Source organism: Sminthopsis crassicaudata, chromosome 6, assembly GCF_048593235.1.
Source record: "Sminthopsis crassicaudata isolate SCR6 chromosome 6, ASM4859323v1, whole genome shotgun sequence".
Classification (NCBI taxonomy): Eukaryota; Metazoa; Chordata; class Mammalia; order Dasyuromorphia; family Dasyuridae; genus Sminthopsis; species Sminthopsis crassicaudata.
In genome coordinates this window covers 183456185-183482647 of record NC_133622.1, presented here as the reverse complement: position 1 = coordinate 183482647, position 26463 = coordinate 183456185, and the positions used below count along the sequence as shown (strand labels likewise).

The window sequence follows — 26463 nt, the reverse complement described above, 5'->3', positions numbered from 1 at the left end:
CACCATTTCCTTTGGAGGCTGTTTTGTTTCCTCCTTCAGCTCCTTGCATTGTTTTCAACAAGAATTAGTTAGAGATTTTCTCCCAGGTGATAGTGTAGCATAGTCATTGTTCATTCTTTCAGAGCATTTTACTCTGAATCAAAAATTTTTCTCCATCTGTTATCTTTTCTGAACCATCTAGTACCCTTTTAAGATTAGCAGGACAGTGATTATTTCCCTCAATTTTACAGAGAGGGAAAGTAAGGACTAAAAAGAGTGATTTCTCTTGGTTAAAAAAAATGGAACCTGGCCTAGAGTCCTAGGCCTTCTGATTTCTAACCCATTGTTTTATCTATTTTAGCCCAGTTTTCTTCTTTATTAGCTGCTTCATTTTTTTAAAGCTATAATTCTTCCTTGATTATCACATTTTTTGGGATATTCTTGGTGATCACATTGTTCAGGATATTCATTTCACTGAAGAGTGATGCAGGATTCTACCTCAACTAATGGTAATCACAAGAGTTCTAATAATTTCTCCAGAACTTTCAGGTTTGCTTATAGCCACCCAAAAAGGTAGGCAGTTCAAGTATCATTATTCACTTTTTTAAAATGAGCAAACCTTCTTAAAAGAAGGGAACTAACTTAAGGACAGTTCCAAAAATAAGTAAATGGGAAGATCTCTATATAAATTTAACTCTTCTGATTTTGAGGCCAGAACTGCCAGTGTGTAATTGAATAAGTCATTTAACTGAGCTTACATTTCTTTATTTTTTGTTTTTTCACAAGACAGCTGTTTGGAACTAATCTTATCATGGCCATAAAGTGCTTTGTAAACTGTGAATTGCTATAGAAATTTGAACTGCTCAGACGTTATAAATCTGGTCAAGGAAACAACATCCAGAAGGTTTCTTTAAAAAAAACATTTCCACTTTCAAGTACATTTTCAGTCATCGAAGAATTGGGTTGAGAACATCTCTAATTTTTTAGATTAGTGTCATTTTAGTTTCCAACATCCAACACTCCAGATTTGGGAAATAAATATTCAAAACAAGGCTAAGTTCATCATTCAATTCAGCAACATTTTTAATATTTACTTACATAAATAGGACACTGGAGGTGATGATACTCTAAAATTTGTTTTCCCTCCCATGAAATATTCATAGTAGTAGAGGGACAACATAACATAATATTTTTATACTTTTTTCAAGGATGTAGACATTCTTCATGGTAGTTTCTTTTAACTGATCTGCTTTGCTCTTTCTTGAAAGATTATGATTCAGATGCAATGAGCAGCTCGTATGAATCATATGATGAAGAAGAAGAAGATGGGAAAGGGAAGAAGACGAGACATCAGTGGCCATCAGATGAAGCCTCCATGGATCTTGTGAAAGATGCCAAAATCTGTGCTTTTCTCTTAAGAAAGAAACGGTTCGGACAGTGGACCAAGCTGCTTTGTGTCATCAAAGACACCAAACTACTGGTAAAGCTTTTCGAGTACATAGTTTTAAGTAAAATCTACCTGCATATATAGCCAACTTCTGGTGCATGTTCAGAATCAATATTCCCTCTGGGAAAGGGAGGGAAACCAAAGTGCTAAGATATTGAATGCCTTTCTGACAGCTGCTTGTCAAACTAGTAAGCCCAGAAAGTTATGTGTAAATTGAATTTTTGCTTATTGAATTACAGTTTAAATTAAATTTGACTCAGTTTGATTTAACAAACATTAAGAACTGAACGGATTACAAAGTATGGCTATAAATCATGCTTTTGTAGTAGAATTGAAAAGGCTTTCTAGTTTCATTTCTTATATTTATTAGATATTCTCTTCTTTCAGTGCCTTGATTTCCTCATCTGTAAAATTAGAATGCTAATATTTGAGCTTCTTCCAACACAAAAATTATTATGAGGAAAGTATTCTATAAATCTTGAAGTGTTACATAAATTTCATCTATTGTTTTCTACTCTGGTCCTTTCATTTTTCAGATGAGGAAATTGTGCTAAGAGACCTGAAGTAAATAACCTGAGGTAACACAATTAGTGGAAGGAATAGAATTTAAGATTCTTAGTTACCATCCTCACCCTCCCTGTAGTTTCCTTCTTTGAGGTGAACTTATTATTTATAGGAAAAAGAAAAGGATTTTTTTGCAAATCTAATACTCATGCCCTGTGCTATCAGTTATAAATCTGCCTTTTAAAAAATACTAGGTATGTGATATATGAGGATATACTTCTCAGATCATTGTGGTTCTTTATGGCACTAGTCTTTAAATACCATTCATCTTTTCCCAAATGCCCTTGGTTTAGGAGTATTTATATTTTGCTGTCAATATGATCTTGCTGTTCCAAACCAGCATGATTCAGCCACATAGCGTTGCCAAATCTAATGGCCTTTGGCAGTACACATCCCTCTTAACCTTTTTTCTGACATTTGTTGCCATGGACCATTCTCTTTTTGATATTTTCTTCTCCTTTGCTTTCTGAAACACTGTACTATTGGTCATGTTTGTCTTACTATCCTTTAGGCTTGTTTTCTTTGCTTGTAGGTGACCACCCAAGGTTCTCGCTTTGTTCTTTTTTCTCTTTTTTTTCAAATTCCTACTTTGATAAATTCATCGATGGCTTCAATTATCATCTCTTTGTAAATGACAACCAAATTTATAGCTTCACCTCAGCCTCCCTTCCACAATAAACCGTTTTTTTTTTAATGCTACATGGCTCCAGTGGGGTTCTCTATTCATACTATAAATTCAACATATCCAAAATCAAACAACTTGTCTTCTCCTTGAGCTTTATGATCCCCAAACTTCTCACTTTCACAGAATCTCAGAATTTGAATGGACTTTGGAAGCCATGATGTACATGAATAAGAATGCCTTCTATGCTTTAGACAAGAAATTGTCATCTAGTCTTTACCTAAAGAACTTTTGTGAGGTGGAACCCGTGGCTTTCTGAGATGATCTTGTGCATAAATCCTGTTATTAGAGAAAAAAATCTCACATTTTGAACCTAAATTTGTGTTGTGTCTCTGAAGCTTCCTTCAATTGCCCTCAAGTCCCTAAATTTGGAGAGCATATAACTTTCCCCTTGCCTTCCCAAGCCCCCTCCAATGGAGAGCAAGGGACTGATTCATTCTTGTCTGTATGTCCCCAGCACTTAGCATTATTCCTGAATCAGAGTAAGTAATTAATACTTATCAAATAGAATGATTATAAGTTTCAGATCTTGAGCAGATTGGAAAAAGAAGGACTCCAAATTCAGTGACTGTAGGGACTAGTCACTTCATGTTTCCCTTTTCACTATGGTACATATTTTTTCATGGAAGCAGCATTGCTGTAAGCTATTTTTTTTTCCTTTTTTTTCACAATTAAGGTTTATCTTGTCCAAGCTTAGAGGCACAGGAGCTAATTGCTGGTCTGATCTCAATACTAATTTTCATGAAAGCTTTGATTTATTCCACTTGCAATCTGGGCTACTTTGTTTCTCTCTAGGCAAATTCCCTTTCCCAGGGGCCCACCATATTAATGCTGAATTAATTATAGACATTCAATTGACGAAACCCAGTGCAGCTCAAAATTGCTGAGTTTAAGAGATCTGCCAGCCTTAGCCTTTCCACCAGCACGTGGTATCATGTCTGGTTATTTTCTCTTTTCTTTTACTTTTTATTGACATCTTTTGTTGATCTTCATTTCTGAATATATCTCTTCTCCCTCTTCAATTTAATGAGCTACCCCCTTGCAACAACAATTTTTTTTCTTAACGAGGGGAAAAACCTACTTCAAAAAACCAACCAAGCCATCAACTGCATCTGACAGTATATGCAATGTACCATGACCAGTCTCCCACTTCTGCAAGGGAAGTAATGCATGACATTTTAACAAGCCTAAAATTGAACTTTTTAGTTCCCTTCTGAACTGAGCCATAGTATTCTTCTATGCCAGGGTATGCAAGTGGGGCATGAAGGGCCTGGAGGTTTTGAAGGGGAAAAAGATCTGAAGGGAAATTCCTTTCTGCTTTTGAAACCTAAATGCTGAGTTTTCTAGATTTAAGTAGAAAGTCAGGGAGAGGGGAGAGAATAAAAAATGAAGGCTCAAGCAGTAGTAGGAAGGGAAGCCTATGTGGTTTGCTTAAAACACTTTAACCTTCAAAGACCCATTTTTCTACATCTCCATGGTGTTTTACAATTGGTAAAGTTCTTTACTCCTACTTTTTGAAGGAAAAGTATTAGAAAAATGCAATTTTTCCATTTAACAGATGAAGAAACTAAAGAGTAGCAGTGATTTTTTTCCCTAATCCTATTGAGAGCCAATGGCAGAGCCAGACTCATTTGCAAGTTTTCAGGCTGCAAGGCCCAAGCCTCTTCCACACAGTATGCAGAATAAAGCACAGGGAGAGCTTCCCAAATAAGCTAATAGTCCATAGACTAACTGTTATTTTTCTTGGGCTTCTGAAATAAGCCAGAGGTTGAACTATTGCATTATAGTATCATGAAATAATCCCTTTTCATTTGTTTTCCTTTATGTTTTGAAATTTTCCCTAAGAATCATATCATCAAAACATAATGGATGATTTTATTAATATCCTGATTATTAACTGGAAAGTATCTCAGAGACCATGTAGTCCAGCCCTTCCTTTTACAGGCAAGAAAACAATGGCCAGAAAAGTCATTTTACAGTATGGCAAAGAATCGACTGTTCTTTCTCAACATTTTAGTTTTCATTATGATACACTTAAAAAATATGATGCTAAATTTGTAATGAAGACATTGTTTTTTTTTTTCTTTTAATTAAGTTTTTTCTTCAGTTTTTTGAAGCAGTGAGGATGCATATTTTTGCCACATGTGTGGCCTGAATTGCTCCCAAAGTTAGTTTCTGCCAGTATGATGCCATGGGAATTTATAAAAATAAATAGCAAAAAAGAAACTAGGGGAGGGCTGGCAAAAGTTAACTAATGTGTTCTTAGTTCATGTACGATTTGTTGTCTGAATAACTGCCCTCTGAGGCTTAATTATATACATGCTTTAAAATTTCTCATCAATTAAAAATCAAAATTAAATGTATTTCAAATGAGATGTTTTAAAAATGCTGCCAAATATCCAGTTTAAATATATCAGCTATAGTTATTTTGTACTGCAAACATGAAAATATAAATTGTATTTATATTGTCACATACCAATTAATTGCTGTGCTTTTATAATTTGTTAAAAATTGATTAGCCTAATTTTCCTCTTTCATGAACTTTCCACTACTAATGATACTTTTTGCCTGAGAAATTTATACATGAAATATATACACATATATATATATATATAAAATAACTATACGAGTCAAACATTTACTGATAATAAATTATAATTTCATGACCCCTCAAATCAAATTACAAGATCCCATATAGGATTACAAATCACAGTTGGAGAATCTGGGATCTGGATAATCTCTCAGGTTTCCCTTGGTCATGTTTTAAGAGTCCTTCCATTTCCAACATTGTTCTGGGTATGAAGAGCTCTTCTAGCTCTAATGTTTTTCTTGTATTTCTAAAATTCTATGTTCTAGATCCATCCCTTATATCTAGATTCTTTATAGTGTTTTACAGTTATTTGGGGATAAGTTACATTTGCTTAACTTTTCTCTGGATAATATTCCTTTTCCCCTTCTGTTGCTAGCCCATTCTTATATTTACCAAAAACTGTTTAAGTCTGAAAAGACACCTATCTAATAAAAGTTAATGAATATGCGTCATCCTACATTTTTTTAAAGGAAAAGCCCCATCAATTATATTTGATTTTTTTTAATTATAAATTTTTTTGACAGTATATATGCATGAGTAATTTTTAAAAACATTATCCCTTGTATTCATTTTTCCAAATTATCCCCTCCCTCCCTCTACTCCCTCCCCTAGATGACAGACAATCCCATACATTTTACATGTGTTATAATATAACCTAGATACAATACATGTGTGTAAATCCAATTTTCTTGTTGCACATTAAGTATTAGATTCCGAAGGTATAAGTAACCTGGGTAGATAGACAGTAGTGCTAACAATTTACATTCACTTCCCAGTGTTCCTTCTCTGGGTGTAGTTGTTTCTGTCCATCATTGATCAACTGGAAGTGAGTTGGATCTTTTTTATGTTGAAGATTTCCACTTCCATCAGAATACATCCTCATACAGTATCATTGTTGAAGTGTATAATGATTTTCTGGTTCTATTCATTTCACTCAGCATCAGTTGCTGTAAGTCTCTCCAAGCCTCTCTGTATTCCTCCTGCTGGTCATTTCTTACAGAGCAATAATATTCCATAACCTTCATATACCATAATTTACCCAACCATTCTCCAATTGATGGACATCCATTCATCTTCCAGTTTCTAGCCACTACGAAAAGGGCTGCCACAAACATTTTGGCACATACAGGTCCCTTTCCACTCTTTAGTATTTCTTTGGGATATAAGCCCAATAGCAGCAATGCTGGATCAAAGGGTATATGCACAGTTTGATAACTTTTTGAAGCCCCATCAATTATAAAAAAAAAATTAAAGCAAAAAAAATTCTAGATTTTTGTGAATAAATGAGTCAAGAATAATAAAAGCCTTTTGGACCCCCAAGAGAAAAATAAAATACAATTATTTAGGAAGATAGAACTTTAGATGTTTTCAGTAAAATGGAAGATTAAGGAAAAGAAGTTTGAAGCAGTATCAGTCTTATCTACTCTGATGGTGAATCTATTGGCCTAACCAAATTATTTTTTTTGGTACCAGAAACCGTTTATTGAAAGTGTAAATGTGCATAGTTTTGGAATTGGAGAGGTGTTAATTTGATCCCCTGCTTAAATCAGGTATACAGATGATTTATAGACATTTCTATGGCTTATGTGTAGATATTGCCAATTTTCCTTGGGCCATTGGCATTCCACTCAGTCAGGTGACAGTCAAAGATACCATGCAGAAATCCTCTTCTTGCTCCTTCTGTGGATCCATTGTGCAAAAATATGGAGAAAAAGTTTGGTGGCTTGTAGCTGAGCCAAATAAAACTTATCTGGAGTCAGAGAGAGAAAGGTTTCCTGGTCTACAGTCACTGAGGAACAGTGCTCTGAATATTCTCCCTCAAACTATGGATGGCTAAATATAGCAAATTCCAGAGATGGTGCTAAGACATTGAATGGGTATAGTGTCATTAAGTTATGATGTCTGATATATTTTGTATTGATGAATCTACATGGAATTGGACTATTTTTGTGTGATGTTGGTGATGTCTTCTTACCATAAAATTGCAAGATCTCAGATTTAAGAGACCCCAGAGCTCAATTAATCCAACTTATTCCTGAACTAGCATTCCTTCTGTGATGTCCCTGTTATGTGTTCTGCTTAATATGATTATTTTGCTACATTTTCTTTTCTGAAATGTTTTCTATTCTCCTGCTCTTTCCTCTCAGAAAAAACTCTAATCCCCCAATATTACCCTTCTTTAAAATAAATGTAAGCCTCTTTTGCTACTTTTGTCAATTAATATTCATCAGTATAAAGCAATTGCTTTGTATCAGAAACATCCATTATTATCATCATCATGTTAATAGGTAATATTTATATAGCACTTAGTATGTATCAGGCACTGTGCTAAATACTTTACAAATTATTATTTGATTTGACCCTCATAACAACTCTGGAGTCAGGTGCTGTTATTCTCTGCATTTTACAGATAAGGAAACTGAGGTAATCAGGATTAAAGAATCACATAACTAGTAAGTCTCTGAGGTTTGAACCCAGGTCTTGCTGACTTCAAACCCAGGACTCTCTCCAACATGCTACACAGATCAATAAAGGAATGGGAACCAGCAGAAACAGAGATACTATTCCTTCTTTTGCCTTATTAAAATTAATCAGAATTATTGTCATCTTTTTCCCTCCTCAAAAGTATTTAGGTAGCATTTTAAGGTTTAAAAAATGATTTAGAAGTGTTAATTCATTTGATCCTCACAACAATCCTGCTGTGAGGTAGGAGCTATCATTATTCCCATTTTATAAATGAGGAAACTGAGACTGAGAAAGTAAGTGAATTGCTGGTAAGACCAATTAGCTAGTAAATGCCTGAGTAAGGATTTGAACTCCTATATTCCTTACTCCAATTAATTAATATTATTATTATTTTTTTTGTTGTTATTGTTTTTATTTTGGACTAGACCTGTGGTTTCAGTGGCATAAGGAACTTTGCAATGAGACAACTTTTCCTACCAAAGCAAGTGACCATCCCCTATGAAACACATTCTTAGAAAGTGTCCAGATTGCTTTGTCCAAGATTCACATAGCCAGAAAATTTTAGTTAGAGATAATGCTTGAACCCAGGACCTCTTTAATTTAAAGCTTATTCTCTATCCACTTCACCAGTGATGTGAAACACAAATAGAAACAGATCCCCATAGGAAACTTAGAAAACCACAAATGAACATTGTCTGTGTTGTCTTGTATTTTTATTTATTTTGTTAAACATTTCATAATTACATTTTAATCTGGTTCTTACAGCATAAGGGACTTTTGTGTGTACATTCCATTTGATACCATGCTATGTTAAATTATATCAAGTCTAAATATATTATCCTTGTCTAAGTCTTTGCTTAATAGGGACAAACATCACCAGATCTAGCCTTGTGACTTCTAGGATCATGGGATTTGGAGTTGGAAAGAGCTTTAGAACTCAACTAGTCCAAACATCTCCATTTACAAAGGAATGAAATTGAAGCCCAGAGCATTTAAGTTACTTTCTGTGGCTCATGAAGATGGAGCTGAGATTGAATCTCTCTATCTTCTGCTACCAAATTCACAGCTCTTTTCACTATGTCAACTTGTCTTGCTTATCTGTTGGCCCAATTATTCACCCAAAATGATTTAGTTATTTAAAAAAAGAATTTTTAATGTGTCATAAGACTGAATACCTGATACCCATTAAATTGCTAATCTTTTTTCCAGCATAAGCCTCCACTTTGGATATCCACTCTGCATAATTACTTATCCAGATGCCTTGAGAATTACCTACTCGTCATCCTACTGGGTTTTATCATTCGTTTTACAAATGTTAAGTAAGGGCTCACTTTGTATAGCACTATGCTGGGAACCAGCAGAGCTACAGAGATAAAACATGAGTCCTGACTTTATGGAATCTATAATCTAATGAGAGAAAAGAAATAAAAGTATAACTGAAAAATACAACACTGAATAGTGCATAGAGAATAGAGCAGAGGGAAAAGTATTTAACCTAAATTCAGAGGCTCAGAGTTCAAATCTCAACTCTATTACTTATTACCTTTATATCCTCAGTCAGTTAATCATCATGCATTTATTAAACTCCTACTGTGTGCCAGATACCATATGATACAAATAACAAATAAAGGCAAAAGACAATCAGTTTTCTTAGGAAATTAACAGTCTAAGGGGAAGATAACATGCAAACAAGCCACAGACTGGATAAATAAGAAGGTCAGTAGAAGGATAGTCCTAGAAGTGAAAGGATGGGGAAAGATTTCCTATAAAAATTGGAGTTAATGTGGGTTTCACAAGCTTTTTTAGAAGAATGTTAAAACCCGTACTGTATGGTTCTTATTCAATCTAGTGCTACAAAAGTTCCAAAGACCAGCAACCCCATATGGAATTGCCACTGCATGGGTGCAGTATCACCTATATCCCCAAAGACAGCAAAAAGAAGAAGCATGAGCTGAAAATCACACATCAAGGCACAGATGCCCTTGTCCTGGCTGTTCAGAGCAAAGAACAAGCAGAACAGTGGCTCAAGGTAAGATAGTCCTTTCTATTTTAGGAATCATTACAATTTTCACGTTCCTCCTATGTATTGTATATTGTAGTTTTATTCAATTTATTCCTCATTTTTTTCTTAATAGTATTTTATTTTCCCAAATATATGTAAAGATAGTTTTCCAACAGTCACTTTTTTAAACTTTATGTTCCCATTTTTTTTCTTTACCTTCCACATCTTCCCCCTTTCTAAGCAAGAAATCCAATATAAGTTGAACATGTACAATCCTTCTAAACATTTCCATATTTGTCATGTCATGCAAGAAGAATCACATGAAAAGGAAAAGAACCATGAGACAGAAAAAAAGTGAACAAATAAACAAAGGTGAAAAACTATGCTTTGATCCACATTCACTCTCCTTAGTTCTCTCTCTGGATGAGGATTTAGTCCTTATTTATAAACATCTACTATGGGCCATGCTGAGTGCAAAATGTTGGGGATACAAAAAAAAAAAAAAAAAAGAAAAACAAAAGATTTTCCTTGTCCTGAAGGTGCTTACAATCTGGTGCTTGAATTATGATATAGAAAAAATATCATTTTTTTTCTGGACATTTTGAGGGTTATGTGGGTAATTTTAGAACCTTTAAATAAAAAGCAGAAGGTAGCCTCTAGTTTTCTTGGAGAGTTCTTCTATGGAAGACATGTGGAAAACCAGGGACTGGAATGGCACAAAATGATAGAGGAAGGGAGATAAGGAGAGGATTGCATTTAAAATAATAGAAGAATTACTTCTACTGACCAGTGCAGAGACATTGCTTGAGTCCATGCTTTTTGTCATTGATTCTCTCTAACTTTACTTTTTGACTTTGTCAGAGATGTTAACACATGAAGGCATTTGACCAAATTTGGGTCTATTTTTCTTCCAAACATTTTCTCCTTTCTTTTTTTCTTCTGCACTTGCTAAGTACATGTGTTATTCCATCATTCATACGGTTGGTTCAAACTAAGAAGAAAATGCATGCTTAAAACTGAATCAGGGTAAGAGAAACCAATAATTTCCATTAAAATAAAAGAAAAATGCAGCTAAAGCCAGTTATATTTGGAGTTTTCCCCTTTTGAAGGTTGTTCTGCCAGCTGCCATCAAATATATAAACACTTATATTAGGACTAGAAAGACCTTATGTACCATATAAGTACATAATATAAATAATTCATGTGTATATGTGGCTAATTATTGAACTTACTGATAGAGGAATATGGAATCATAGCTCTAGAGATAGAAGAGATATGAGGTCACCTGATCCCAACTCCATTTATTTTTTTAAAATTTGTTTATTTATTTATTTTTACAGATGAGGAAATCAAAGCCCAGAGAAGTAATTGAGTAATTAACCCTTGACTGGGATTACACGGCTGGCAGTTAGCATATTTTTTGTCCACCATATAACACTTCCTCAAGGACTTTTAGGTTTTTTTTTTTTTTATTAAGTACCTACTATGTACAAGGTCTACTAAAGTTATGGGAAATCTGGTTTTAGATATGATAAGATGACTTGATTTCAAGAACTTTACAATCTAAAAGCAAGAATGGATGATAAGATGTAGACATGAATAAGTAGGAGAGGCCATGGTGTAGTGGAAAGCAATCTGACTTTAGGTTGAGGTACACAAGGATTTGTATCATCAGTCAGGATAAGAGTTAGTGAAGGAAAAATGCATTTACTAAGCCTATATGGCCAAGATCCTATTGTGAGAAACTCTTGCAATGCACAGTTACAGAAAGGTGAAAAGAGAAGGGCTCAAGTTTACCTAGAATAGAGACTGTAAAAGACACTAATATGAGTTAACAGTAGAAAAGACAGGTTAGAATCACATTGTAGAAGATATTATGCTGTGATAAATAGCATAATTACTCTTGATTTGGGGTAGGAAGTAGGGAGTTAAGGAAGGAAAGTTTTTGGTGGAAGTTGCCTGAATATAGACTACATGAAAAAGAATAGTATGAGATAAGATTAGGCCAGCTAAGTGGGTGCTGCAGTAGATACACTGTTAGGCTTAGTGTTAGTAAGATTTATTTTTTCTTGAGTTCAAATCTCGTCTCAGATACTTACTAATTGTGTGACCCTGGTAAGTCTCTTAATCCAGATTGCCTTATTTTCTTTATGTAAACTGAGTTGGAGAAGTTGATGGCCAACTACTTCATTATTTTTGCCAAGAAAACCTCAAAATAAATCATGAGGAATAAAACATGACTGTAATGACTGAGATAAGGTTAAAGAAGTCAGGACGGAGATAATCACGGAAATCTTTTATTCTAATGCTGTGATAAAGAGTATATTTAATTTAAATATGTTATAGGGAGCCATAAGAGGTTTGAGCAGAAGTATAAAGTTTATTTAAAAAAACAAGGCATGTTTTTAAAAAAGATTGAATCGAATTAGGATGAATTAGAAAGGGAATAGCATGGAGTCAGGGATACTAGTTAAGAGGATGCTATAAGTGTTAGGGTATGCCTTTAGCCCTGTTATTAAGGGAAGCTGAGGCTGGTGGTTCTCTTGAGTTCAGGAGTTTTGAGCTACATTTAGAAAAAGGAAATTGGGTATCTCTGAGCCCCCAGGAATTGGGGCGGGCACTAGGCAAATGAATATAGGGGGGAAATAGCAAAGCAGTTGAACGCTTCCATGCAGCTGTTTTGATAGAATCAGATTGAAGAAAAAGATATACTAGAGAAATGCAACAAAAGTAATAGACATTATGGAGATAAAAATCAACAGAATGTTGTAACAGATTGACCATGAAGAGACATGACCTGAAAGTGGCAAATGTTAAGGGAAATATAATAAATAAACCAGGAAAGTTATGTTAGAACCAAATTTACAAATATTTTAATGCTTTTATAATGAATTTGGATTTTAGTCTAATAAGAACCAATGCAAAAATTGATATTTCATTTGAGAGTAAAGACAATTTTCCTGAAGAAGAATCAAAGTGACATTATCATATCATTGAATTTAAATCAAGAATAGACGATAGAATTCTTTCCTTTGGAGGCCCAGAGTAACTTTAGCCATTAAGCTAAAACTATGATCCCCATTTTATAGATGGGCATAACAAGTGTTAGAGAGCTTATGTGGCTTACTTATTATCAATCTTATTATCCACCAGAAACAGATTTGAACCCAAGTCTTCTTCATTTTAAGGGGAGCATCTCTTTCCTTGATCAAGCTATCTCTGTTGCTCAATCCCATCCACTCACAGGTCTATTCCATTCTTTTAAAATCCAATCTTTTTTCCCCTAGTTCTTACTCATTCCAATACCAGTTTGCTGACTATATTAGGCCTTTAAACAAACAACTAACTAATGGAATGTTATTTTATTGGATCAGGAAGCTTTGTGACTTAGTTGATGAATAGCATTAACTCAAAGACTTGTAGAGAAAACCTAACAAAAAGCACTGAGACCTTAAATGCTTACCAAGGGAAGAAGTTTTTCTCTTTTTAGCTCCCCAGATGGGAGTTTATTATAGGCCTGAGGCACATTGCTAATTGTAGGATGTCGAACAAATTTCTGAATGGAGTATTAATGGTTCTTAAGAATGTTCTTTTCAGTGTTTTTTAATCCTTCCAAAGAGGGAACAAATTATAATACCATTCTAAGGAGTTTCAGTGGATTTTACCATCCTGTTTAATGTGCAGTTTGAAGGCAGAGAGTTCTCAGTCCTAGAACTCAGTTTCCTCTTTTGTGAGATGAGGGAGTTAGATTAGATGACCTGAGGTCTTCTTCCAGTCCTCCGTCTAGGTATTGTTAATATACTAATATGAAGTATTTACATTACTAAGCAGCTGGATGACAGAGGAAATAAGAGTGCTGGACTTGGTTGGACAGGAAATCCTGATAGCTGTTCACTCTTCTTAGATGTACGTAACCTTGGACAAGTCACCTTAAGTCTCAATTTATTTCTTCCTCTGTAAAATATAAATAAATACGTAAAATAATACCGGCCATCCCTAGGATTGTTATGAGGAACAAATGAGATAAGATTTGCAAAGCTTTTTGCAAACCTTAAAGTGATATAAAAAATGCTAGTCATTGTTACATTTTGCATGGTGTGATTTATGATTTTACTCATGTTAATCCTGAAATATTGGCAATACAAGTAATATGTATATATATATATATGTGTGTATATATATATGCGCCATTTTTACAGATAAGAGGCAAAATGAATGATACTTTAACATCATTAAGTTTAAAGCTAGATAATAAATTCCTAAATTTTGTGTCCAGAATATTTTGAGTATAGTTACTCAGTTTAGGGATTAAACTGACCCTTCCTCCTTTGTTATCTTGTGAAACATTTTCCTTAATTGCCAATATTAGAGTGAAAAAGGTAATTTTATTGTTTACTTTTTTTTTCTTAGTTTCTTCTCCTCCTCCTCCTTCTCCTCTTTTCTTCTTTTCTTCCTCCTTTTTTTCTTCTTTTCTTCTTCTTCTAATTATGGGTAAGCGACTTGCCCAGCATCACACACCTAGTCAGTGTCTGGGGCCATCTTTGAACTTAGGTCTTCCTGATTCCAGGGCCAGACCTCCATTATCTAGCTGTCCCAGAACACACTTTTTATAAGAGCCCTTTCCTGGTTCCCACAGCCTTCCCTTTGAAGATTGCTTTCCATTTACTCTTTATGTATTGTTAAATACATTATGCCAGGCGCTGTGCTAAACCCAGGATGTTAAAAAAAAAAAAAAAAAGGCAGCAATAGTTCCTAGCATTCAAGGAGCTTACATTCTAATTAGGGGAGACAATATGTAAGTAACCGGCTATATAAAATTAGTGGGGGAAGGAGTACAAAAAGCCCCTTGTCACCAACATTTTAGGAAAAATCCAGCAGGAGAGATGAGACAAGACTTTGAGACAAATAGCAAGGCTTTATGGGTAACAGAGTGAGTTTCCCTTTCATTACAGGAGCCAGAGGCCATAATAAATTATGTAAGTCATCTGGCATTTTCCTATTTTAATTAATTATTCTGGCTAATTAGATCCTAAATTTACTTTTTCAACCAGTAGAAACAAGTTTTGTCTGTATCTTTATATTTTACTGCCCTGTATGAGTCAGTCACCCCACTCCAGTTATAGCTCTGCTCAAAGTAAATTGTGAAGGAAACAGGATCCTGATTAATTGAAAATTCCATTCAGTTGAAGTCTAACTTATTTAGAGAAATGTTCAATCTTATAAAATAACTGAAAAATAAAACTTTTGTTTCAACTCAATGGATGCCAATGTTGTAAAGAGTGCCATGATATATATATATATATATATATATATATATATATATATATGTATAAAACACTTTAGGGACATAATAGGGACCAGAGGGAGTATAGGGTCAGGATAGGGATTTAGTCTGTGACTTTGAAGAAACTCTTTCTACCAACATAGGTTGACACTTTATCTGCAGCTTATAACTCTGAGAGTTAAGTCACTTTCTGGGGTCATCCAGACTCATTTCTTGGCTTCAAAGTCAACTCTCTATCCTCTGCAATCTATTTGATATAGCTTGAGCTTGGCTCACATAACTGATCTCACAATAACTCTGTGACGTAGGACTTACAGTAATTGTTTATCCACATTTATGAAAATGGCAACTCTGAAAAGCTGATTGACTTCCTTTTGGTGTCAGTGATAAAAAATGTTGGAAACAGCATGTGAACCCAGGTCTGGGAACATTTTCCATCACTCTACATGGTCATAGAACAATCTCTCCCTTCACATCTGTGCCTTTCAAGGTTCTTCCGCCAATGACACTTGAGTGAAGAGTAAGAACACAAAAGTTTTTCAAAATTTTGAAATTAATCAGTGGCAGTCTGCAAAAAAATTGATTGAAAACCAATCATACCCTTTCATCATCGTGGTGTCCCATGATGCAATGGGAAAAGTATTAAACTAGGAGTCAACATCAAATCAGTTATGCCATTAAGAAGCTTTATGGTTCTGAGACTGTTTTTTCCTTTGTAAAATAATTTGATACTCTTACATTAATTGATGCTCTTTATATTTTATGACCTTGTAACAATAATTTTTGCTCCTTTATCATTATCACTAGGTTACACAGTCAGAAATGATTGTGTCTTCCCCCCCACATTAATTAATTAATTAATTTAGATTTTTTTTTATTTTTAAACAAAGTAAAAGAGTCCATACTTTGCTTCAGTTGTTGCCTAGCCTTAATCATTGAAAGGGTATAGCCTCAGTCAAACTGAGACTTGTTAAAAATCTTAGCTTACAAAGTTCAAGATTTCTCATTGCATCCAGGGCTATGTCCAGTTGTCCTAATTTATATCTGACCATTTGAGCCACATGGCTCTGGAGAGGAAAGTGAGACAGGTGATTTTCCACAGCCCTCTCTCATTTAAATGCAATTAATTTGCATGTCAGAGCATCCCCTCCATGATATCATGATTCTTTTTGAGAACAAACAACAAGGAAACCATGGCCACAAAATCAAAAATATCTTTGATTTCAGAGAATTAATGCAGTATAGTTGAAAGAGAAGTAAAATTTTCCTCAGAAGACCTGGGGTCTGCAATTCATTGTTTTGATAGTCTTGAATGAGCCATTTCCTCTTCTTGGCATCTATTTCTTTCCCTATGAAATAAAGGTTTTGAATCACATGATTTCTGAGATTCTTTTGTGCTTTTATTCATATTCCCCTTTCAGAAAATGCAAAATTAATACAAAGTAATGCCAAAGGAATCCAATTTTTATTAAATATTTCATAAGCATTACAATAAGAAAGCCACATAAGATTACATAAAATGAATGTGATTCACATTGTAAGTGATATAAAGAAAAAAAGGAAGAAAGATCCTGTGGGAAGGTTTAACACAGGGCTTTAAGAATGGCAAGGATATTGGGTAGGTAGAGGGAAATATGATAATCATAAAAATGTTAATAATACAGTGAATGCATATATGATTAAGGTTTCATGTTTTGATAGATTCTTTGGTATTTACTGAATGTGATAAAAACTACTAATGACTTAAGATAAATATGTGCTTTGTTTTTATATCTGCAATTAATTGTGATCATGATATATTCATATCTAACCTCAGATACATACTATGTTATCCTGAACAAATAACTTATCCCTGTTTGCCTCAGTTTTCTCATCTGTAAAATGATCTAGTCAAGGAAATAATAATCTACTCCAATACCTTTGCAAAAGGAACTCCAAATGGCGTTATGAGGAGTTGGTCACAATTGAAATGACTGAACCACAAAAGAAGGAAGTGGGGTGGTATAATAGGGATGGGGCATTATCGAAGAATTTAGAGCTGGAGGAGATATTAGAGATCATTTTCTCCAGTTTCTCTCATTTTACCAATGAGGAAACTTAATTGCAGAGAGGGCACTAGTTGTTCCAAGGTCACACAGCTTAACAAGTTGTAGAGTTGGGATTGGAAACCTAGTTTTGCTGCTTTCAAATCCAATTCACAACCACAGTATCTCACAGAATTTCAAATTCCAGAGTCTGTTTCACAACTCATTTAAATAATTGTGAAATTCTGTTAAGTCCATTTTAATGAATTGGCTTTCTCTATAGCTCTGTTTACCTTTGTTCTGGTTGTAGGCTTACATAGCAGTCAGCTAATTAATAGTCTGTGGGAAAGGCCCCTCATTTCTGGGTAATGGGAAGAACTTTGTTTTCCATTTCCTTTTTGACATACAGGAAACTCCTAATTTTGATTTATGGTAAAACTAATAAAAGCTCTCCTTTCCATAGGAATTTATAGTTCACAAAGTGCTTTGTCAAAAACAGTTTTGTCAGGGCTACAGTACAGTATGATTATTTTCAGTTGACAGAAGAGAACACTGAGACTGAGAAGTTACTTGACAGGCTCAAAGATCCCACAGATAGTTTCAGAGTAGGGATTGTGCTCTGTTAATCACCCACTAGAGCAGTGGACAAAACATTCACTGCTCTAGAAAGCTGCCTTTCACTTACTTTAGTTCTGTTCTTGGTGGATGTTCCACCTCTTACTAAAAACTTCTTCGGAGAACCCCTTCCCATAACTTACTTTCTTTTATCATTTCTCCTAATAGTCATGACTATGTTATGTAATTAAGAACTGTTTACATGACCTTGTATTGTTTTTATTCTTTTTAAAAAACATTTCCCATTGCCCTTATTAATACTTTAAAATCCCTGGTGACAGAAATATATTGTTTTCTTGTATTCTCGCTCCTTCCTATTAGCACTATGATGAACATGATTGGTAGACAGTATTATAACTCTAAAACTTGAAGAGATCTTAGAGTCACCTCAATTTGTAGCTGAGGAAACTAAGATTTGCAGATGTTTACTGACCTGGCAGCTTTTACAGGCAGGAGTCATTTGGTTTTGTAATTTCCAAATTGTGATTTCTTGCTGTTGAGTAGGAGATTTCCTTCTGACATGGATAGTGGCAAAGCCAATGATTTTTGAAATTGCTACTTGTCAGCGAATCTCTTTACACTGTGAATTCCAAAGTCTCCCACTTGCATTCTTTGTTTACACCCTCTTGTATGCCTGAAATGGATTCCCTTAATTTTCCATCTTCCAAATCCTATTGGTACTAGATGCTTCATTTTGACAGAGATTACCTTCAGGCCTACCCACTTCATGATGCCTTCCTTTTGATCATTGGTTCCTCCTTAAATTTTCCATAATATCTTGCTTAGATTTATTTTTTGCACCAATCTCATTTTTCCTTTCATCTTAGCAATTCGTGTTCATGTATAAGAAAGTCCCAGAGGGCAGAGTTTGTATTGTGGGTACATTTGTGTGTCCAGATTTAGCATAATACCATATGCATGGTGAGTGCCTACTAAAGTGTTAGAATTGTATTAAATTGAAAACAAATGAATTAATATGCCAAAAATCTGTCTTATTTGAAGAAAGTATTATAATGACTTCTGCCATATATTCTTTTTAATTTAATTTAATTAAAAAAAACTTTTTATTTTCAAAACATATGCATGGATAAGTTTTCAACATTAATCCTTGCAAAACCTGGTGTTCCAAATTTTCCCTTCCTTTCCTCTACCCCCTTCCATAGATGGCAAGTAATCCAATACATGTTAAACATATTAAAATATAAGCTAAATCCAATATATTTATACAATTATCTTGTTGCACAAGAAAAATCAGATCAAAAAGGAAAAAAAAAAGTGAGAAAACAAAATGCAAGCAAACAATAACAAAAAGAGTGAGAATGTTAGGTTGTGATCCACATTCAGCTCCCACAATCCTCTCTCTGGGTGTAAATGCTCTCTTTGTCACAAGATCATTGGAACTGGTATCAGTCATCTCATTGTTGAAAAGAGCCACGTCCATCACAGTTGATCATCACACAATCTTGTTGTTATGTACAATGATCTCCTGGTCCTGCTCGCTTCCCATAGCATCAGTTCATATTAAATCTCTCTGAAATCATCCTGCTGATTGTTTTTTTACAGAACAATAATATTGCCTAACATTCATATACCATCGCTTATTCATCCATTCTCCAACTGATAAGCATCTACTCAGTTTCCAGCTTCTTGACACTACAAAAAGGTCATCCATATACTCTTAAAGACAAAATAAAACAAAAACCTGCCTACTTTAAAGCACTCCTGTATCAAGGAGACTTGTGGTTAGCAGGAGACATGGAGGAAAGCAAACCAGAACATAAAAGGACTTTGTGTTCAAGAGTTAGTGATGTACACCAGAATATAAAAAATGGCACTAAAGAAAACAAACAGTTGGGATAGAGCAAGTAGACCCAGAACAGGTCTGTGTTGAAAGTAGTGATAGTTTTAAAGATAGTGAGGTGTCTATTCTCAAGACAACTGAAAAAGGAGAAGCGCTACAAATCATAGACCTCCTTTTGAGCCCCAAAGTCTGACTTAATAAGTATGTCAGTCACTACTGACCCAATTTCCTTTTCCATTCTGTCAAAAATCTCTATGAAAATTATCCATCTATGAGTCAAAGGCACACTTAATGAAGGCTTGAGAACAGGATTTTATGAATGGTATTCTACAGCTAACTATATCTTTGTAGTCAGCTTGAGTAAAAGGATCTGTTCTCTCAATGAGTTTATTATTTGTTGAAAATGAAAAAAATATGATGTGTTGGAACAAAATGCACCTAAAAAGCAATTTTGGAGTAGTTAATAAGTATTGTTAAAGTATTTTCTTTGTTCTAAGCATTAGAGATAGGATAAACCATAAAAAAATTCCCTTCTCATAAAGAATTTGCATTCTTTTTTATTTAATTATTTTTTGAGTTTTCATTTTTTTCTTATCAAAATCTATTTTCTTTTTTTCTCCACTTAATTATATTTTATTTTTAAGAAATTACATGTAAAAATATTTTTCAACATTCACTTTTGTAATACTTTGAGTTCCAAATTTTAGCCTTTCTTTTCTCTCCCCAAGCCATCAGGCAATCTGATAGAGTTTATACATATGTAATCATAGTGATCATATTTTCCCATTATTTGTGTTATGAAAGAATTAGAACAAAAGGGGAAAACTACAAGAAACAAAAAAACAGCAAAAAAGTGAAAATAATATCCTTCTATCTGCATTCAGACTTTATAGTTCTTTCTCTGGATACAACCATCTATTTTTCAGACAGTAAATCAGAGATCATCCCAGAGGGAAGGAGCTAGTGTTAATGGGAACCAGAAAAGTTACACATGACTCTGTATCTCATTTGATGTTCATAATAATCCTAAGAAGAAAGAATAATATTATTCCCATTTTAAGTTGTTGAAACAGAGACTGAAAGAAATGAAGGCTTATCTTGGGGAGGGTGTGGAGAGGAGGGGAAAATTCGGAACAGAAGTGAGTACAAGGGATAATGTAAAAAAAAAAAAATAACTAGCATAACTTAAAAAACTTTTAACCAATGTAAGCTTTTAAAAAACAAAATCAAATAAATAAAAAATCTTTTTGCATAGGGCCTAAAAAAAAAAAAAAAAAGAAAGAAAAAGAAATGAAGGCTAGGCCCAATGTCATCAGGCTTCATGTTGGTCAAAGTATTGGGGACTCAGAGCTATACCTTCTGTTACCAAACCCCAAAACCTTGATACTCTCCTACTATATTTCATAAGATGAGTAGTTTAAAGAAAATAGTTAAATTAGAAAATATAAGCTGCTAGGTTCATTTGTATAAAAGAAGTGATTGTGGCTTTAAGAAGTACATTCTAATATCAGCACATGGAAAGTGCATCCAAAAATTAGGGAAGAAAGCTTTTGGCTTTGTCTCATGAGTAAAGATGATCCTTTGCTGTCTGTCTGTTATTAGTAGAAGCCAAATATGGTCAGGAGCTTTGTAGGCCATTTCTAGTGTTGTTATTTCATTTTTCATTTAAAAAATTGTATAAAAATAAGCATGACATAGCATAATAAAAAGATGATTGCACATGAAATTACAAATCTATTACATACAACTTGCTGTTACTTTAAATATATAATAAAGCTAACCTGTATGTTTCTTTCCACCCCACCCTAGAGATGGCTTCAAAGCAATAAATGGGCATAAATGTATAAAATTATTTTACACATACATCTATTTGCCTTCTATCCAGTTCTTTATCTGGATGCCATCATTTCTCATTTTAAAAATTACTATTTGATAATATTCGCTACCCTCCTTAAATACTGATTTTAATGAATTTGAAATAAATGGGCTTGCCTTGGTTACAAAGGAATTTCATTTTAATTTAGTAATATTTAATAATTTATTATCCTCTATGGTGTCCTTAAATCATATTTCCTGGTATTTAGTGCTTCTGGGAAATGAATGCTATGGGCTCTGGCACCTATCCGGGAAATCCTGCATTCTTGTGCCAAGGAATTAAAAGGAAATATGATTAAATTAAATTGATTTGTTAAACTAACAAAAAGAAAAAAAAAATCTTTCTGTGTCACTAACCATCTTGTACAAGGTAGTCTACCTGAAGTGGACAAGTGCATTTCTTGTACTCTTGTGCCAAGGGATTAAAAGGAAATATGATTAAATTAAATTGATTTGTTAAGCCAACAAAATAAAGAAAAAAGAAAAAATTAGTTCTGTGTTGATGGCTGCCACTAGTGATCTTGTACAAGGCAGTCTAATTGAAATGGACAAGTACATTTCTGCCAAGGGTGGAGCTGGTGTTTAAAAGCAGTTTTAGAGGGGTTTTTGACAATTGAGATCCCAAATATTTTGGAATTTGAGTGATGTCATTTTTCTTTTAATAGTTAAGACTTTCTTAGCCAGAATGTTTGGGGAGTCATAGAATCTTGCATCAAGGGTAGACAGGTTCTTAACCTAGGGTTCATGAACAACAACAACAAAAAAACTTCAAACAACCCAATAGAATTAGTTTCTTTTGCAATATTATGAATTTCAGTTTATGCAATTAAAAACATTGTGAGGAAGGGTCTCATAGCATTGCCAGATTGCTAAAGGGATCTGTGACACACAAAAACCTAAGAACTCATCCAATATCAATATTTGATGGATAAGAAAATGAGGTTTGGAAAGGGAAACTTCTTGTTCACTTGGGGAGTTGGGGCCAGATTACTTAGTGAATTTTAGCCCCAGTTTTCATTTATATTGGTGTGATCTGGGCCAATTTATTTAACCTTTTTTTAGGCTTCAATCTCCTCAGCTTTGAAATGAGAAGGTTGGACCAAGTGAACTCTGAGTGAGATCTCTGAGTTCTGTGATCCTGAGTTGGTTGGACAAGTAACCTAGAATGATTGTATTTTTGTCTTTTTACCTATTCCCAGAGATGTGCGTGTGTGTGTGTGTGTGTGTGTGTGTGTGTGTGTGTGTGTGTGTGTGTGTTGTGTGTGTGTTTTTTCCCATTTCTTGGCTTGGTATTCTTATTCTACTTCCTCCCTCCAACCACGAAAAAAGTCTTCTAATTTATGATTTCCATAATAATATAGTTTGTATTAGTCCACTGTGTATTTTGAAAATTGCTGAACTAACATTTACACCCTATCAGGGTGTCTGTGACCTCGAGCCCACTTTACTGTCTGAGCCACTGTTGCAAAATGAGAGAGTTGAATTAGATCATTCCTCAGATCTCTTTGAGATTTAACCTATGGTCTAGACTCTAAGGTTCCTTCTTCCTTTGACATCCTATGATTCTGTGATTGTCTCCTTTTGGGACTTTATTTTTCTCTATAAAATGAAGGGTTTCAAATAAATGATGTTTTAGGTTTCACAGTCTGATTCTAGCATATATTTAGTTGATGGTTATTGAATTGAATCCTGTTGTTTAAAAGAAAATTAAAGTTTCCCTATATATTATCGTTTTAGGGTGGGGGAGCAGTTCTTAGATTGTGTGTCTAACCTCTTGGTCGCCTCTCTTTCTATTTTTTGGGGTATAATTTGAGATGAGGGTTTTTTGTTTATTTCAATACAGGATAGTCTGTTAAATATATTTTTGGATTGAAAACAGGTTTTGCAGAAAAAAAATATTGGAAGACAGATCAGATTTCATCTAGAATGTCCATCATTCCAAAATCTATTTCTCATAACTGGCAGAAACAGGATTCCCTTTTTTTTTTAAAATTGAATTTTATTTTAATTTCAGGCTTTCATTCTTTCCCTTCTATCTCCATCCTATCCCCCTAGTCTCCCAATTGAAAAAACAAAACAAAAAAAAAAAAAAACACCTATGCTCATAGAATTCTAATAGAAAGGTGAGGGGGAAGGCAAGGAGAGGAAGAGTTACTGGAATTTGGTTCAGCAGTTGGATATTTCCTGGGATTCCTTGCTAAGTTTTTTATGTGATATCCACTGCTCTACTTGGAATCATTTAATAGGAAGAAATTTGTCACTAGGAAATAATACTTAGGAGAGTTAATGCTACATCAAGAGAAAGATTTGGAGTTAACAGATAAGGAGAATGTGGTCATACAAAGCAGCAATGCTTTATTGTCTCAGATCCAAAGTTAATGAGCCCTACATATCACTTTCTGCACATTAAGATTAAAGAACTTTCATTTTGGGGGAATTCCCCATCTATTATTCTAATTCCTTTCTGTTCCCCTTATTGCCCATCTGAAATTAGTCTATTTTATGCCTTATGTTTTATTATCAGCTTTTCTAGTCTTAGGTTCCATTGTTGCCTCTCACTTATATCTTAACACTTTCTTTTGCTCCAAGTTTGTTCCTATCCACCCAACCCTATCTGCTATGGAGGAGCTCAGGCTGCTAGAGAGTGGTATATTCAGAATCAGAGTGACAATGAGTAGGAAGAAAGGAATAGAGGGCTAGACCTCTCCCAGCTAAACTCCTGGTGGCCCAGATATAGTTGATATATGGATAAATATACATCTGGTTTAGCAATATAAGCAATATACTTCTGCTCACACATACCTATTATGCATGTATCTATATGTATATAATAAAGATAGAATCAGACTTAAGATCATACATCTAAATCTGGAAAGGATCTCAAGAGCCACCTAGTCTAATCCCTCTCATTTTAGAGATAAGGAATTAAACCCTAGAAGGGAAATGACTAATAAACAGATATACAGTAAACTTAAGACTTTCAACTCACACTCCCTGACTGGAGAGCCAATGTTCTTTCCATTTACCACAGATTCCAGACATAGAATCGTCATTTGCAAGTTATTTTTCTATTATACTTTTGGTTAAAAAATGCAATGCTTATTTATTCATGACTTATGAGTTATTAACTGAGGAAAGTTTTGATTAAACTTGGCTCTCACATGAAAAATTTAATATTTATAAAGCTCAGACATAATTGCATGAGCTAAAGCCATCAAACAGATAATTTGTTTATTTGTTTGTGGTTTGTTTAGGAATTTGCAAAGCACTTTTATTGTCTCAATATTGATTAATGGATGAATGGCAATTTGGAAGGATGTTTCTAGTGGAGTTTGCTAGGTCTTAACCCTATGTTATTCAGTATTTTCACCCGTGACTTGGATGAAAGCCTAGAGAGCATGCTAATGAAATTTACAGGCGACTCAAAGCTGGCTTAAATAGCTAAACTGCTGGATAGTAGCAACAAGATCCATAAAGATTTTGACAGAATACCAAGATAAGCTGAATCTAATTTGATGAAGTTTAATAAGCATGAACATCAAGTCTTGTACTTAAGTCAAAATCAAAGACGGGGAAGGTAAGATTAGACCACAGTTTGTGTGAAAAAATACTTTGGGGATTTTAATGGGGATTGCAGGGTTAATAGAGTTCAAAATTATGCCATAGCAAAAACAATAATAATAAAACTGGTATCTTAACTTCCCTGAAGAAAAATGTAGTATCCAGAATAGAAACAGTGATGGTCCCACTATCCTTGGCCCTCCTCAGACCCTTTTTGGAAAATTTGTGTCTAATTCTAGATTTCATAGTATAGAGGACTGAAAGTTGGCCTTGGAACCTGCAGGACCTCATTTCAAGTTCCTCCTTCTTTTCTTTCCTCCCACCTCTCCATCCATACGGCCAAAGCCATATACTGGCTTGGTGACCCTGGCCAAATCATTTAACCCTCAGGTCTCTTGATAAATTTCCACAATAGGTGTTCTGAATCTGGCATTTATGAGCTTTAAAAAATCCCAATACTTTAATAATCATTTTGATATAATTGGTTTGCTTTGTAATCATATGCATAAATTGTTTTATTCATTTAAAAATATTATTCCAAAGTTGCTTTATATGGGCATATACTCAAGGGTTCCATTGTACAAAAAAGTTTAAGAAACCCTTCCCTGAGGCTATAAATTGCGTATATGGTACTGATCTGAATTGGTAGATGGTATTCCTTACTGGGAACTCTGAACATCAACCTAATTATAGGTCTTGCAGCTTCCCCTTTTCTGGCATAATGGTTTAAAAAAGACAATGAAATACTTAATTGGGTCCATAGGAGAACTGCAGATATTTCACATGCAGAGAATTGGAAAAAAAAAAAGCCTTAGGAAGGATGTGTTATCTTGTCTTCATATAGTCAGAAGACCAGCATGTAGAAGGATGATGAGACTTGATATGGAATGAGAAGAATAGGTAAAAGTTGTAGAAAGTCAGATTTTAATCTTAAGTTCAGTGTCAGGAAAAAAACAAACAAACACAGGTTAGTGAATTTGCCATTATTATAAATCTCCAAAAGGAAAATGAGTACTCAATCAATGGTACCATAGTAGAGGGCATCATCATTTCAGCAAAAACAACAATAGTTAGCAGTTATGTAACTAGTAAAATACTTTATAAATATTTTATCATTTTATACTCACAATCCTGGAAATTAGATATCATTATTATTTCCATTTTATATGTAAGGAAACTGAAATAGAAAAAGATTAAGTGACTTGTCCAGCTTCATACAATTAATGTCTGAAGGCAAATTTGAACTAAGTTGTTCTAGCTTCCAGGTCCAGGATTCTTTCCATTGCATCACTCTCTGCCCCTAACTTTGTTCTTCTCCTGATACAAATGGAATGCACCATTGAAATCCCCAGTGATTCTTTATAATTTTACCCTTTTCTGTGGTAAGGAAACAATCATAATAAAGTAATAACAAATATTCACATTTTAAGAGTGATTTATGGTTCACAAAGTGCATGATAAGGGAAAAGTTGTTTGACTGACTGGGAAGAAAGCCTAGATACCTGAGGACTGATGTGCCCCATGCCCTCTAATGGGGAAACCCAGGCATTATAATTATAGGACCCACTACATG

General features: G+C 34.3%; 1 protein-coding gene across 8 annotated transcripts in view; it reads left to right on the top strand.

The window, feature by feature from the left end:
- The window catches only part of AFAP1 (actin filament associated protein 1), a 231522-nt gene that overhangs the window by 110310 nt on the left and 94749 nt on the right, over positions 1 to 26463 (top strand). For all 8 annotated transcript variants that reach the window (XM_074274085.1, XM_074274082.1, XM_074274078.1 and 5 more), the window contains exons 5-6: positions 1248 to 1459; positions 9578 to 9757. In XM_074274085.1, coding sequence (XP_074130186.1) covers positions 1248 to 1459; positions 9578 to 9757 — 392 coding nt within the window. The remainder of the gene's footprint in view (positions 1 to 1247; positions 1460 to 9577; positions 9758 to 26463) is intronic.